A 12,745-nucleotide genomic window follows, 5' to 3' on the forward strand; every position below is an offset into this window, starting at 1 on the left:
AGGCTGAAGGGAAACAATCTGGATTTGAAGAAGGAGAATTTCTCTTTCGCTCGGCGGAGCAATAAATTCCTTGGTCAAGTCGTTGAACAAGGTCGTATCCGGAGGGGTATGGAGAAGGTAAGGATGATTCAAGAATGGAAGATCCCCACGATAGTGAAGGAGTTGCATTCCTTTCTTGGCCTTACTAAATGTTGCAGGAAGTTCGTTAAGGGGTATTCACGGAGAATGACTCCAATGACAAGACTACTGGGGAGGTATTATTGGCCGCACATGCGGGATGATGTGGTTGATTATACCAAAACTTGTCTCACTTGCCAACAAGACAAGGGGGAGCGGAAGAAGTATGGTACTTTCATGGCTGCACCAAAGTACTGTTCGGCAGAGGGGACGACACAATTGTTCCTTGTGACTATTGTGAAACATTGGGGCGTTCCCCAAGTTATTATTTGTGACCAAGATTTAATGTTCATTGACAACTTCTTAACAGAGTTTTTCAAGATATTCAGGTCACACCTTGACATCTCTTCGAGTTATCATCGACAGACAGACGGACAGATGAAGAGATTTAGAGAGCTGCTAGATGAGTACTTGTGCCATTTTGTCAACGACAACCAGGAGAATGGCGTGCAACTACTTCATGTGGCTCCATTATGTGGCAACGCCCAAAGGTGCTCAACAACCAAAAAGAGCCCTTTTGAGCTTGTTACAGGCCAATTGCCACTGTTACCTCACACAGTGGGTGAGCCGTACAAACGAAATAGTCCTAGGGCGTACATCTTCACCAGCGAAGGGAGAAAGAATGCAGAGTTTGCCCAAGCCTATCTGGAGAAAGCTTCTAAGCAGATGAAGAAGTGGGCAGATCAAGAGAGAAGACCGCAATTTCATGTCAATTGCCTCAAGCCATTCAACGCCAACACCAACAACCTGAGCAGAAGTCAGTCAAACAGCGCAGAGTTGAAGACAGTGCAACCTGACAGACATGATGTTAAAGAGATCCTTGCAGACATAAAGTTCATATCCTCAAGGAAGAAGCGGCAAAAGTTCCTAGTGAAGTGGAAGTGCCTTGATGACAAAGAAATCAGCTGATTTCTGCAGAAGATTTGAAGCCATTCGTGGACAAAGTTGAAGTGTACTTATCGCCAAAAGTCTACGAGGACGTCGACCACATAAGTGGGGGAGAATGTCACGGGCTAAGCTTGTTCAGGGCATTATGCTTGCCTATGACCACTTATCTCGTGTGCTTAGGATGTGTTTCCATCATGTAAATACTAGTGTAGGGTTAATTTTTGCTAGTAGAGTCTTTGTAAGCCAAATAAGGCAGTATGACTCCTCGGTCACTTTGATGTTTCCTAGTGCCAGGATGATAATTACATAAAAACCTCTTTAGGGGAGGGTGAGTGTTCATCAATCATTGTAAAACTCACTAGCAATTGTCAACGTGCTTAGCCTACTTGCCTCCCTCGCTAAGTACAACATGTCAACGGAGGATTTGTTAATGAATTACGTTTGCTTCAATATTTACTGCTTGGTTGCCATGGCTTTCATGAATTGATTATTATTTCCGCTGCTATCTGATTGAATGTTAATGAAAGTGCTTCGTGAATGAATGTTGGTAAATGATAGGCTGGCTAGTTAAGCAAGAGTGCTTTAGCTAGCGCCACACGGCCCTTCACAACGGTGTGAAAAAGGCGGACCGTGACACCCGTGCATGCTGTGCCCCAATCCCCGCCCTCCTTTCTTCTTTTTTTTCCCTCTGAATTGCGGCTGACAAGACGTACCCTCGCTTTTTTATTAAAAAAAAAAAAAAAACCTTAAACCGACTTTTGAAAAGTCGGTGTTGGGTAAATTTTGGTATTTATTTCTCATTCCCTTCATATTTGTATTTTTTATTTTTTTTCTTTAATATTTTAGTAAAAGCCTCTCACTTATTGGATCAATTTTTTTATTTTTTAAACTTCATCTCATTCTTTTTATTTAATTTATAAAACATTTATTGCGGACACAGCCATGAGACGGGCCTTTCCATCCAAAGCAACAAAGCCGCACAAGGGTATTAAGCATACGATTCTTTGCAAATTTGAGTGACGTCGTTTTAACACGTATCCGATTGTGGTGGAGACGCGAGATAATTTAGAATTTTCAGGGTGGGGACAACAAAAAGAGCATGTGGGTCCCACAAAGTGGCGTGCGACAAACCTTCGAGATAAAAAGAGTAACCCATATAAAAAAGAGACTCCATTGCTCTGTTTCAAAAAGAGCATGTGGGTCCCACAAGTGGTGTGCGACAATCCTTCGAGATAAAAAGAGTAACCCATATAAAACAGAGACTCCATTGCTCTGCTTCATCAGCCGGAGAGTCTGAAGCAGATCTCTAATGGCGACGGCGGAGAAACCGGTGATGATGGTGGCCGTGGACGACAGCGAGCACAGCACCTACGCTCTCGAGTGGACTCTCGACCACTTCTTCACTCCTTACACCCCCAATCACCCTTTTAAGCTCCTCATCATCCACGCCAAACCTTCCCCCACTACCGCTGTCGGCCTCGCCGGACCCGGTAAATTCCGATCCTCCTTTGTATTTATATTTGAAGAAATTTGAAGTTCTTCAGTATTTTTTTTAAAAAAATTTTGTCTTCGTAGCGAGTTTAAATTTTAGAGACCTTTGGCCTGTGATTGTTTGAAGTTTGTTTGCTCGATTGATGGTTGCATAATCTTAATTGATTGTGGTTTGCGTGTTGGTTAGAATTTTGGGAAATGCCTCTCTCTTTGGAAACAAAAATTGCTGTTTTTGCTTTTGAAATAAAGGAAGATGTGTGAAATTATTATGGAGACGATTTCATATTGATTTTGAGTTTTCCCCCTTGCTTTCTAAGTTCTTGCGTTTTTTTTGGAAATGGAAGCTTGAAATTAGCTGCAGCCTGTTTTAATTAAGGAGCGGTTCAAATGTTCTGATTACAGGGGTTGCTGAAGTTTTTCCTATGGTAGACTCGGATCTGAAGAAGATAGCTGCTAGGGTTGTGGAAAAAGCCAAGGAAATTTGCAACAGTAAATTGGTAATCTTCAAGTAAACAAGCTTATGCTCTGTTACATTGTGGAATTTGAAAAATCGTGATGACGTAAAGGACTTGTGTGTTTTGCATAACTTGTTATATTTCTGAAGTCCTGATATTCAAGCCAAGTGGGTGTGAATCCCCAAGGCAGCTCCCAAGATACTCGGGCTCAGCTCAATTTATAACTTGCCTCTCATTTTGCTCAAGTTCGAGTTGAGCTCGAGTTTTTGTGATATTCCTTGCAAGTTTAATCAGGTTTTTGTCATTTATTAGTTTTATATTTCACAATTTATATATAAACACATATATTCAGTATTATGTATACTTTGTATATTGTATACACATGTTTAATATTAGTTTATAATTGAGTAGAGCTTGACTTTAAAGAACTTGCACCAAGTCGAGCTTGAATTGAACAATTTTGAGATCAAACGAACTCAAGTCAAGTTTTCAGCTCAAAATTTCGAGTTAAGTTTGAGTGTCCCATTGTGTCGATTCGCCCTTGAATATGCCCCTGTTAGACGGATGGAGTTTGAAAATTGGGACTTGAATTGGGGATTGTAATTTCCATTCCATGTTTTGGTTGCTTTTGATGGATTTGAATTGAATTAAATTCTGTCAACTCAAAGTCGAAAAAACAATTTCAAATTAGAAGCTCAGATTCTACTGAGTGCAAATTTAATTTTTTACTAGAAATGTTATGGCTAAGTCATTTCATCCTTTAGCATCACTGAATTTGGTTAATTGAGTTTTTTTCAGTAGATATCTCATCCTTTCTCAACACATATTTTTCCCCGATTAGAATTGCTGTGATCAAGTGTTTCTCATAACCGAAGTAATTGAGTTTGACATGTGCAACAACAAAACCATTTGACATTGTCGCAGGTACCATGCCATGATTCTTTCTTGTTATATTAGGAAAAAAAATTATGCTCCATATGTTCACTATGCCTGACTTAAAACTTGTGCTGGAAAACTACTGTTCTGACCTGGATTTGATGGTCTGTTTAGCTGATTATCAATTTGAAATGATTGGTGTTAACTTAGCCATGTCAAAACCCAGGGTAGATATTTCTTCAGAGAGGCCTTCACAGGACTGATTTGAGTGGATGCGTAAATGACACTGCGAAAATCATAGGTATAAAGCAAACGGGGGCAAATTTCAATTTGGAAAGAGAAGGAGAATGCGACCTGTAAAGAGGGAAGAATGGCCACTTAGCTCATCTTTTTGCTTGATTAGTCAAACCATTGAAATTTCCACTAACACAAATCAACTGATCCATATCAGTTGTTTGGACTATGGAGGAAATCCTTGAATGCCTAGAATATAGCATACAGGCCAGCGCTAAGAGTTTTGATCTTTTACTAAGATTGCTTCCCTGTGGAATCTTTGAAGTATGGACAATGGGTCTTTATGTACAATGGAATAAAAGTCTTGAGTTGGCCATTTGGATTAATAGGTTCTTATGAAATTTAACTTATAGACCATGAGGTTTTGTTTTTCAAAACTACATCAGTTTCCAATTAAGAATCTGTAGACCGAACTTTCAAAGCTAAAATGTTTGTGGTTTGGTGAAGTTGCACTGTTGACAGGAAATTTTTCTGAATAGTTAATTTTATATGGGCGCAGGTGAATGATGCTGCCATTGAGATTGTTGAAGGTGATGCCAGGAATGTTCTCTGTGATGCTGTAGAAAGGCACCATGCATCAATGTTAGTTGTGGGTAGTCATGGTTATGGAGCTATAAAAAGGTATTAATCCATCCTGCTCAATTTCTCCAGACATGGATTGGAATTGCACATACAGAGGCTGTTGCAAAACATTGTCAAGCATTCTGAAACTGAAACTGAAACTGAAGATTGTTAACAGAACTAAAAATTAAGACTGTTGATCTGTATGAAACTGAAAGCCTGTTTACTTGCCTGTTTTCAATTCTTTTTTCCCCCCTTTTGTTTCATGGATCATAGAATAGTTTCTCATAATTTCTTGATAATTTAGGATTTCAACATAACACTAGAACAAAATCAAGTCATTTCATTGGACGATTATAAAATTTTTTTGTCAAATAAAACAAGATTCAAATTGATGATAAAAAAAAGAAAAAACTGCAATATAGCAGCAGGCTCTTCAATGAGAACAAAAAAACCATCTTAGGTTGATGAATCCTGATAAATTGACATTCATCATCTACAAAACACACACACCCAAAGAAAAGGTTCATAAGTTCATGATTTTCAGATTGAAGAACAAAAAATAGATATTAATGATACTCAAAACATCTATCTGTGATGGATATGTATGTAGTCATATTGTAGGAAAAAAAATTGAATGATGCTTTGGCCTAAGTGGCTAATGCCCATAAATGTATTAGAATGTTGTCATTTAATTGTCCATTAGAATAACATTGGGCAGCCTGTAGTTCTCAACATATATCATAGATTACACTTTTTTCTTAGAATTTAATTTTAGATTGCTTGTTATAATTCAAAATGGTTATTCACTATCAACAAAAATTGCTGTCTAGCCGGTTTTTTTGGGGGGGGGGGGGGGGGGGGTTGGGAAATAAACTTGTCTTCAATAGGTGAATCTAAGAGAGGGAGGCAAGGGATGGCAATTTAAAGGGTTTGGAGAGGGAGAATGTGGGCTGCTGAAAGAGATGGATGGTCAGTGTTGAGATGGAGCAATCACTTCCAGCCCTAGAAACAATCTCCTCATCTTTCGCATCCAACTCAAAATAGAAGGACAAAGAGTGTTGTGAGCTGTGCATGATACAGAGTAAAGATGCATTGCTGAAGCAAGTGAACCCCTTTTAAGGTTTTCAAAAGTTGCAGAATGTGTGACCACTGTTTAGTTTTTTGAGCAAGGCACAACAAAACCAAATGCATTGCGACTTCCTCTTTTTGAAAGCAAGGAAATGAAAACGAAAATGGAAAACAAAGAAACAACACTAATAATAGTCATCCTTATGTAATAGAAAGCTCACAAGACTGAATATCGAAGTACATAGTATGTTCAAGTTTCAATGAACTCAAGGGATGATGTTCATGCTTCCTGAATTTCTAAACCAGTATAGTAGGGTACGTAAGATAATCATAGTTCCTCCATTCATGGTGTGAGTTACTTCTTCTTTGATATATTTTTCCCATTTACACAAAATCGAAACTTTTGCAGGGCGGTTTTGGGCAGCGTAAGCGACTACTGTGCTCACCATGCTCATTGTACTGTGATGATCGTGAAGAGGCCCAAGACCAAGCATTGAGCGATGCTATGTGGTCCTAAAAGAGCATCCTAATATGTCAGTGGTATCAACCAGATTACCCTTCACCAAATAAATTTTATTTCACATTTGCTGGATCATGCAATCCCAGTGTTTCTCTGGACTGTTACATAGATAAGACTCTACCAAATGCCTTGTAATATTACTTTTGTTGTTACATTTATAGTCTATGTATTTGCGTGTAAGCAACAACGTTAAATTATGTAATTATCATTTATAATGTACGTACAGGATAATTGTTTAATTATGACTAAATTACAAAAACGATCTTGCATTAACTAAAATATTGACCAAGAACAACTAAAACTAAATCTGATGAATATGATTCAATTCTACGTTATGTTTAGTTACAAAATATTTATGTTTAGAAAAATTGAGAGATTTTAATAGAAAGATTTGATATTTTGCAAAAGAATATGCGTCGTTGTCATAAAACAATTGGCAACATTTTTTGTTTTTGTTTTTTTTTCAAATAAGCCATAGCATGAAATATAAAAATGGCAAACAGTTCTATGATTCTTCGATCAAGAAAGTCATAACCTGCAAGACAAATATTCATAAGCTCATATTCTTCTTATATCAATTTTTGCTAGTGTTGGGTTTTTGTTTGGAGGGTTTTTCTGTATTCTTTCTTTTATTTTATCTTGTAATCATGGTATTCGTTCGTCAAAAGTGAAGATATATTAATAAATAAATGAAGGTGTTACCTCTTTTAATAAAAAAGAAACTTTATTAGCAACATTATCAAATGCATTATGGTTCTTCACTATGATGGCTATATTAATTATTCTTCAAGCAACTATAGAAGTTAGTAAAGGGCGAAAAAGGAAAAAAAAAAAAACATAAGAAGCTCTAAATAGAAAAATTTCCAGAAGCAAAAGAATGCCTCACAATGCAACTATAGGAAAAGTATTTTTAGTGACAATTGTTTAAGAACTATTTATCAACAACAATACCAAACCTTAAGTTCTATTAAGATTGATTATATAATTTTTTTTTATGATTTATGCAATCAATTGCTAATAATTGTCACCCTATACTATGTCTGTATAGGGATGTATAAAAATTATTGAAAATTCAAAACTGGACTGAAATTGGATTGAAATCACAAAAGGTTCAATTTTTTGATATTTAATTTCGGTTTCAGTCTTAGAAAGTATAAATTTTTGGTTTCGGTTTCAATTTCAATTTTCAAAGTATAATCGAACCGAAAAATCGATTTTAATTTAAATTATATATTTAAATTAATATGATAACTTAATTATGATTGGTCCATATACTAAGTTAATCCAAATTATTTAATTGTGACTAATTGATATGTAATTTGCATTGTGATGGTTTGTAGGAGCCACTAAGCTAGTAAGTTAGTAGGAATTAGGAACAAAAAGAAAAGAACCAACACGACCTGTCTAAACTATTTAACATGTTTAATTTTGTTAAAATTATAAAACATTATAAAAGATCAAAATGTTCAATATATTCTCAACAACCCTTGTGAAAAATAATTATTGAATATTTATAAAATTAGTTAAAGACTAAAAAAATCATAACCAAACCGTCAAGTGTTTGGTTCTCCATGAGATAATAAATTTGGTTCGGTTTCGATATCGGTTCAGGCATTCCAAAAACTGCAAGGTTCAATTAGGTTTTTGGTTTGACCCATAACCGAACCGAACCGAACCAATTACACCCCTATGCGTATGTTGGGAAAAGGAGCAATTGTTGCCGAATGTTGATAAACAATCTTTAACAATAATTATGTTGAATTGCCATAAGAAATCACCACTAAAAGCAATTTGTGTTTTTTTTAGGCAATTTGCGCCTTTTGTTTCCCTCTCAAACTAAAACCTTGCACTCTAAGGTGTTGTTTGAAACTCGAAAAATATTAGGAAAGGAAAAGAAAAATATCAAAAATTCTATATTTTTCATGTTTGGATATTAAGGGAAGTGAGAAAAATAATAAAAAAATATACCAAATTTTTTAAAAATGTTTTGGTCTTACATATTATTTATTTTATTAAAATAAAGGTTCGGTGAACTAGATATTTATTGAAATAAGATGAAATATAATTTAAATTTAAATTAGTTTAGTAGGTTAGTTATAATTAATTATATAAGAAATTATATTATTATTATAAAGCAAATAATTGAGGCTTTTTACGAGTTCATAATAAGTAATAGATAAGAAAAAATTATTTTCAAATTTCATTATGTCTATTTCTTTTTTATTATATATTAAATAAATTAATTAGGAATATATAAGGTATAATTATTTCTTTGATTTTTAAAATTTAAATCAACTACTTGGTTGAAATAAATGAGCCAAACTAGAATTATTATTATTAATTATTTTATTCAACATATAATAAGAAAGGAGTAAAAATCCATTAAAAATAATTATTCATTATCTATTTTTTATTATTAATTCATAAAATATTTCACATTATTATTTATTTTATACTAGTATTATAATTTTTTATACTAATTAATTTACTAAAATTAATCTTGAAAATAAACATTTTCAAATCAAAGAAAAAAACCCTTTTACCCATTGCTCGTGTGGACATCACCGGCGCTGAGAAGTCCTCGGTGAAGCCCTCGCTGCTGTGAATCATTCGCTGCCGTGCAACCCTCGAGGTAAGGCTTTTCTTTTTCTCTAGTCTCTAGAGCCTTGGAATGATGATCATCTTAGTGTGCAAGTAATGGCTGGATGCGGGTCTATGGTTTTGTTTTTCTTTTACTCTATTTCTGCTAGTATGAGGACAAACTGGCAGTTACAAGAACTACGAAGAAATCTGAAAATGGAGCTACGAGAGCATGAGTTTGTTTCTCTTTGTGATTATTTTTTGGAGATTGATTGTTTTGCAGCAGCAATGTTTCTTCTGCAAGTGTTGATGCTCGGTTCTGTTTTTTCTTGGTCATGAGTTTGGTTCTCTTTATGGTCGATTTATTTTTGGAGATCATTTCTTTATTGTAAAAAACATTGATCTTTCATGAGATTTGCAAAAATACACGGGACCTCTGATGTTTAAAAACACCAAGGACCTCTCATTGGATTTCAAAAATTCCAAAACTTTTCTTGAAATTTGCCAAAAAAGACACAGACTTCCTTTATATTTGACAAAAAGATAAAATTTTTTGAGGGATATCTCAATAATCAATGTCAGAGAAGGTTTGTGAGATTTTTGAAACCTTAAAAGAGTTTCTTGTCTTTTTTATCAAATCTCGAGAAAATCTGTGTCTTTTGCTCTTGTTATTATTTTTATTTTTTAAGAGACAGTATGTTTGTGCACCTGTTGAAGGTAGTGTGTGTTTTTTTGGCTGATTATGCCTAAAAAGTTGATGGCAATGGACATATTCTTTTGCTTATTGTTTTGAATTTTCTCAACTGGAGACTTGAATTTCCATTCCTAAGCGTTCACTTGGTTGCTATTGGAAAATTTAGGAGAAGCTATAAGATAAAAGTTTTAATAGTTCAGTTTCATTATTTGGGACTAGAAAAGCCTGAGTGCTACCTGCGAATACTAATGTAATATTGGACCCAGAAAATTATTCAAAGAAAGTAGACATCATATGATTCTTTTCCTTGAGTTTACTCAATAGCCAAATTTAGGTGGGCTAAAGAAAATTTCAAAATTGTTCTTGAATTGCAAGCAGAAATGTATTGCACAAAGGTCATTAAGTATTCATTTGATACTTATAATATTATATTTATGAGTTGAGTAATTTTTCCATCATATTTAAAGTCAGCACTTCTTTATTAAAAAAATTGAAGTATTTTTTTTTTTCACATTCTTGTAACTAACTAGCATAAGTATTTCACATGTGTTGCATGTAATAATACGTAATCTTGAGTAATATATTCGAATAATTATGTAATGCAGTTTAGATTTTTTTTGAAAATAAATTGACAACACATCATTATTGAGTTTATAAATTAAAGTATGATATCTTGAAGTTCTTTATAAGAATTTTTATTTTGTTTAAAATTATAAAGTATTGTTACAAATGGAAACAAGAGAGACTTTATGGCACAAACATATATGTTATATTTAGATATATTACTTAAATCACATAGAAAAACCATAGGTCATTCATAGTTGCTTCATTACCTTTCCCACTATTCATATTGATATGAATTTTAGGCATTTGGTTTTACGTGTCTTGTTAATGTTAATTATTTGAATGTAAATGGTCAAACCAGGCCTCACTGGCTCACTCCAGTCTAGAAGGCCTGCTTAGTTTTATAAAATTATGGTAAGAAAAAAGAAAACAAAAATTAAAAGTCAGAAATAGACACTTTGCAAGACAATAATAGAAAATTTGTAAAAAATATTTTAATTATTTATTTTTCTTTTTTTTTTGAAAATTTATGACAATTTTGCTTTCATTATATTTTATATTCACAAAGCCATTTAATTTTAATTTTAGTTAAAAAAACATGTATAAAATGAATATTTAATGAAGAAAAGTAAAATTTTAAAGTAATGTGACTGTCCATAAAATTTAGTTTTAAGTTTTTGCCATAATAGTTAAAAACTGATAGAGAAAATAGAAACTAGTATCATAAACAATTTCTTCACTATATTGCAACCTAAATAGAATATAAAAAAGGTAAATGATACCAAACAACCCTAGAGATTATAGAAACTAGATAATAGTTGCATGAGCCGGAATTTATTCATAGTTTCAAATGGAGAAATGTTTAAAACTAATTAGTGCTAGTTAGAGTCCTATGCATGTGTTTGATGTCTAAAAGATGATCGACTTTTTTTAACATGGAATGCAACTCAAGTAAAGGATGCATGCTTTGAAGAAAATCATGACTGAATTCATTGGCTTTCAATTTAGATCACCAAGACAGTGGCATGATCGGTCCTGTTCTGACAAGTGAAGCCAACTTTTTGACCAAGATGCAACAATAAGGGAAAAAGTAGATCCTATATATGCACGTATTCAAGATCACTAATGCTGCTGATGTGGTAATTTAGGAACACCCAAAATTCTCTCTTCCATGAGTAGGCAATACTATTATGTTTAAATAGGTACTCTTTTGCTTCCAGCTTCGAGAAGAAAATGTGCAAATAAGTAAGACTTAATTATGAAGTTTAGTTCATGTTTGGCTTGTTGCCACCATCAATGCAAGTGCATGTAGGTGGTTTTTTACTTTCAATTTTGTCTTATTGTCTTCTCAATAAAAATGAAGTCTGATTCTTTGGAACTTGAAAGATTTTAGGGAAAAGAAAAAGAAAATGTAAAAAAAAACATTTTTCATGTTTAGTTACCAAAAAATAAGTGAGACAGAAAATAAAATTTATTGTAAATTTAATGAACAAATAAAATTCATGATTCAAATAGATTCTAATATGTGAATTCATTAGACATTAGAGTATTTGGTGGCAATTTGTAATTTTAAAAAAATTGATCTAACTAAATACATAGTTTCATGTCTTTGATTTGTTAAGTGGAAAAATTTAGAGGCTTTTTTATATTTTTATCTTTTACTTCAAAAATTAAAAAGACAAAAAGCCCAACAACCAAATGAAACCTTACCTCCCTATTACAATATGCACTGTGCATGAGGGGCTAAGAAGTGTTGCCCATCCAGCACATCTGACAAAGCAGCTCCTTCAGTGACGATCCAGCACCAGTTTGCTTTTTTAAGCCATATCCCTTTTCCGCAGCAGCTTGCACCATCAACCGGGTGGCAGCTTGCTCTCTCGCCTCAGCATCTAGGCGTTCCAAACTACTACTTTATTTATTATTTTTTTTCTCCAACGATTTTTGTATGTCGAGTGGTCACCCACCATCTTCTTGACAAAAAGGTCTCAAATTCAAATGAGTAATCATTGGGTGTTTATTGTTTGGAATTGAAAATGCTACCCTGATTTTTTTGGGGTTTTTAGACTTTTCCAAGTAGAATGAATAATCAATGAGTGGTCATTGTGTGGGCATTTGCAAAATGTTGCAATAGTTTTTATTTTTCTAGGTAATTATGGTTTAGGTACAGATGGTTTGGCCATTATGCTGCAGAAATTGTTTTTTTGAGCGTGCAACTTATATAACAAAACTTGAGTAATATTCTTTTATTTACTTAATGAGAAAATACAAGAAAAGAAAAAATACAGGGAAATTGAATTTTTATTTACATTGAAAAAAAATGAAAAAAAATAAAAAAAAAATGAAATAAAAAAAAAGCAGCAGAAAATTCAGTGAGCCGGCAGTTATAGACTTACAAACATAAATGGAGAATGGAATTAGATATGTGGTGCACAATTAATGTTGGGGCTATGACTCATATTATGAGTGGAATGCATGTACCTAGAAAACTATGTGAAGTGAGGAGCAATAGCAAGAGAGAAGGCTGCAGGAAGAGGGATAACCATCGACGGTTTCAGGTAGAATGCAGGGAACTAC

General features: G+C 33.8%; 1 protein-coding gene and 1 long non-coding RNA gene across 2 annotated transcripts; both read left to right on the forward strand.

Annotated features, from left to right (window-relative positions):
• The first annotated feature begins 2,231 nt into the window (after positions 1-2,231).
• Positions 2,232-6,592, forward strand: LOC131156689 (universal stress protein PHOS34). The gene is made up of 4 exons (XM_058110558.1): positions 2,232-2,555; positions 2,959-3,053; positions 4,681-4,802; positions 6,223-6,592. Exons 1-4 carry the CDS (start codon positions 2,375-2,377, stop codon positions 6,308-6,310), a joined length of 486 nt encoding a protein of 161 aa, XP_057966541.1. The 5' UTR covers positions 2,232-2,374; the 3' UTR covers positions 6,311-6,592.
• Positions 6,593-8,886: 2,294 nt separating this feature from the next.
• Positions 8,887-11,543, forward strand: LOC131156690 (uncharacterized). Its single transcript, XR_009137054.1, has 2 exons — positions 8,887-8,965; positions 11,180-11,543. It is a non-coding gene; the product is annotated as an uncharacterized LOC131156690 (long non-coding RNA).
• The last annotated feature ends 1,202 nt before the right edge of the window (positions 11,544-12,745 follow it).

The sequence above is a fragment of the Malania oleifera genome, chromosome 5, assembly GCF_029873635.1.
Source record: "Malania oleifera isolate guangnan ecotype guangnan chromosome 5, ASM2987363v1, whole genome shotgun sequence".
In the NCBI taxonomy this organism is placed as follows: Eukaryota; Viridiplantae; Streptophyta; class Magnoliopsida; order Santalales; family Ximeniaceae; genus Malania; species Malania oleifera.